We start from the raw sequence: 2,546 nt of genomic DNA on the forward strand, positions 1-2,546 counted from the left end.
GCAAAAGGGGAACGGGGCTGGTAGGCGTAAACTTAATCGATCACGTCTGGAGAATGTAGGGACGGCGGTGCTAGGTCCTTTATCGGGCCCCATTCGTCTCGGGGCCATTTCAGGCACCACTTAATGGGCCAGAAACTGGGATCTCCAATCCTTGGCTCCTGGGGGAGGGGGCGCGCGGAAGTGGCCGCGCCGAGCGGCGAGAAGCCCGTCACCGCGATGCCGTGCTGCGCCGCGAAGCGCACCAGCTTGGGCTGCTGGTTGTACGGGTGGAGCTCCACCTGAGGTAGCGAGCACGGTGCCGTCGGGAGGAGGTTTCCGCGACGCATCCGACGGCGTGCGGCGCCGCCTGCAGCACCGAAGGCGGCTGCGTGGCCGAGGCGAGCAGGTCGCGAAGCAGCGCCTGCAGAGACGGCTCGGGGTGAGGGGAGAGGCGTCTGTCGCGAGCTCCGGCGGTCGAGAAGGGGCGAGCGCGGTGTTGAAGTTGCAGACGCCGATGTTGCGAGCGAGCCCAGCGGGCAGCGCCTGAGGAGGGGGCGAGGCAGGGGAGGGCCGGTGAGCACGCTAGGGTGGCACGAGAGTCGAGCCGCGCGGCATCCAAAGTGCGAGGCCCGGAGCGGGTGAGTAGAGCGAGTGCGTGCGTGCGTGAGTGAGTGAGCTGAGTGCCGCGCCTCCTCCATCGCCGCCCACGTCGAGGCGAGAGGGACGGGCGCGAGCTCGACGGTCGGGGTGGGCGCGTCCGGGTCGTACACCCACTCGGGCGGGTAGCGGACCTCAGGCGCGGGGAGGGCCGTGGGGCGGCGGCGGTGAGGGTGTCGAGGGCAGCGGCGGTGCGGCGGTGGGCGGTGGGAGGTGATTGAGAAAAAGGGGCCGGGAGCCGCGTGGCATGTCTCTGCGGCGCGCCTCAAACGGCACAAACCTTTGCGCGAGCGGGAAGTGCATCAGGAACAGGTCCACGTACTCGAGGCCTGCGCACACGCCGCGGCGCTGGAGGGGGGGTGCTCCTACGACGAGCACTCCTCTCGCCTCCCGCAGCGGAGAGGCGGTCAGGCACCGAGGTCGGAGAGGGAGCGGCGCAGCGCGGGAAGGACGTGCTCCGGCGCGTGGTACGTGTTCCACAGCTTGGTCGTCACCTGGCCCGAGGGGCTTCCTGGCTGTAGCCGGAGAGAGGTGCGACACCTCTCTCCGGCTACACTCTCTCAGCGGCGCGAGAGGCGGTGGAAGCGCGTGGGGGCTGAACGCGCCCACAGCTGCTCCCTCGTGACCAGCCCCTCGGCGATCGCGCGGCGTAGCCCTGCTCCCACCTGCGTGCCACCCGCCAGCGTGCTGAGTGCGTGAGGAGGAGGAGCACAGCGCCACAGGACGGAGCCTCGCCTCTGCCTCATTTCCGTAGTCGCACGCACAGTCAAAGTGGCGATAGCCAGCTTTGATGGCGTCCACCACGGCATCCGCCGTTGTCTCCCGCGGCACCTTCCAGAGCCCGAGCCCCACGACCTGCGAGCGAGAATGCCGAGGGAAGTGTGCCGCAGCCAGGTGATTGCAAAACGGCGGCAGCGGAAGCCCACACCGGCATCTGGTCCTTCGAAGAACGCAGCGTGAGGGTCTGCATTGCTGAGCACGAGGTTGACGGGACGGCCAGCAAGATGGCGAGCATGTGCGGGACGAGGCCAGCAGGCAACCACTGATCGTCCGCCGGCACCGGGGGCCGCCCAGGCGAACAGAGAAATCGCAGCGCGCCTGTCTGGAGGCGGCAGGATATGCTGCGAGGAGGGCAGAGTTGCGCCGAGAGGCGAGGACAAGGGATCGGCAGGCAGCGGCGGCGTCGCAGAACGAGGCAGAGGAGAGCGACGCGACAGAGGAAGAAGCGACACGACAGAGAACGACGAGAGTGGGACGACCGCGAGGTGGCATGAAGGTTGCAGCGAGAATCGGCGAGGGACTGCGAAGAGAGATAGGAAGAGGCAGACGGCCAGACGCCCAAGGGTGGGCGACGGATAGCGCACCACACCCCTCTTCTTAAAATCCCTGTGTGTGGTGGCGGCGTGCCGTTCTCCCATCCCTCCCTTGGGCTGTCCGTTTTCTTTCTTTCTTTATAGCCCCAGCCGACCCGCTACCTCGCGGGGGCTCGGGTCTTGCGGCCATGGGTCTCTGCGGCAAAAAATAAACAGAGGCATCTCTCCAGGAGAGATGGGCGAAAGAAAGAAAGAAAACAGACAACCCAAGGGAGGGAGGGGCGACGCACGAACAAGCCACAGTTCGATTTCTCTTCGCCCGCGGTCTCTCTCTCTCTCTCTCTCTCTCTCTCTCTCTCCGCGGGCCTCCCCTTCCCCCTACCGGTAATTTCCTTGCTGGGCGCCTTCCCGTTAAATGGTCCGCGTCTTCCACAGCGGCGGCAGGTACCTGGTGTGGCAGCCGCAGGACATCTACGACCTCCGTGCGAACCACCGCATCGTCGGCGCGCTGATTGGAGCGCCCAACCAGTGCTGCAAGGGCGTCGCCGCAGAGCCCAGCCCGCCGCTCGCGCTCTCGCCGGAGGAGGTCGTGCTGCT

General features: G+C 67.0%; 1 protein-coding gene across 1 annotated transcript; it reads right to left on the reverse strand.

The window, feature by feature from the left end:
* Positions 1-32: 32 nt before the first annotated feature.
* EMIHUDRAFT_460747 (hypothetical protein) lies at positions 33-2,139 on the reverse strand (the record flags this gene model as incomplete). Its single annotated transcript, XM_005778334.1, has 9 exons — positions 33-77; positions 213-278; positions 356-400; positions 913-965; positions 1,052-1,130; positions 1,242-1,301; positions 1,372-1,491; positions 1,565-1,734; positions 2,112-2,139. 9 exons carry the CDS (start codon positions 2,137-2,139, stop codon positions 33-35), a joined length of 666 nt encoding a protein of 221 aa, XP_005778391.1.
* Between the last annotated feature and the right edge of the window lie 407 nt (positions 2,140-2,546).

This window comes from Emiliania huxleyi, assembly GCF_000372725.1.
Source record: "Emiliania huxleyi CCMP1516 unplaced genomic scaffold EMIHUscaffold_2471, whole genome shotgun sequence".
Classification (NCBI taxonomy): domain Eukaryota; phylum Haptophyta; order Isochrysidales; family Noelaerhabdaceae; genus Emiliania; species Emiliania huxleyi.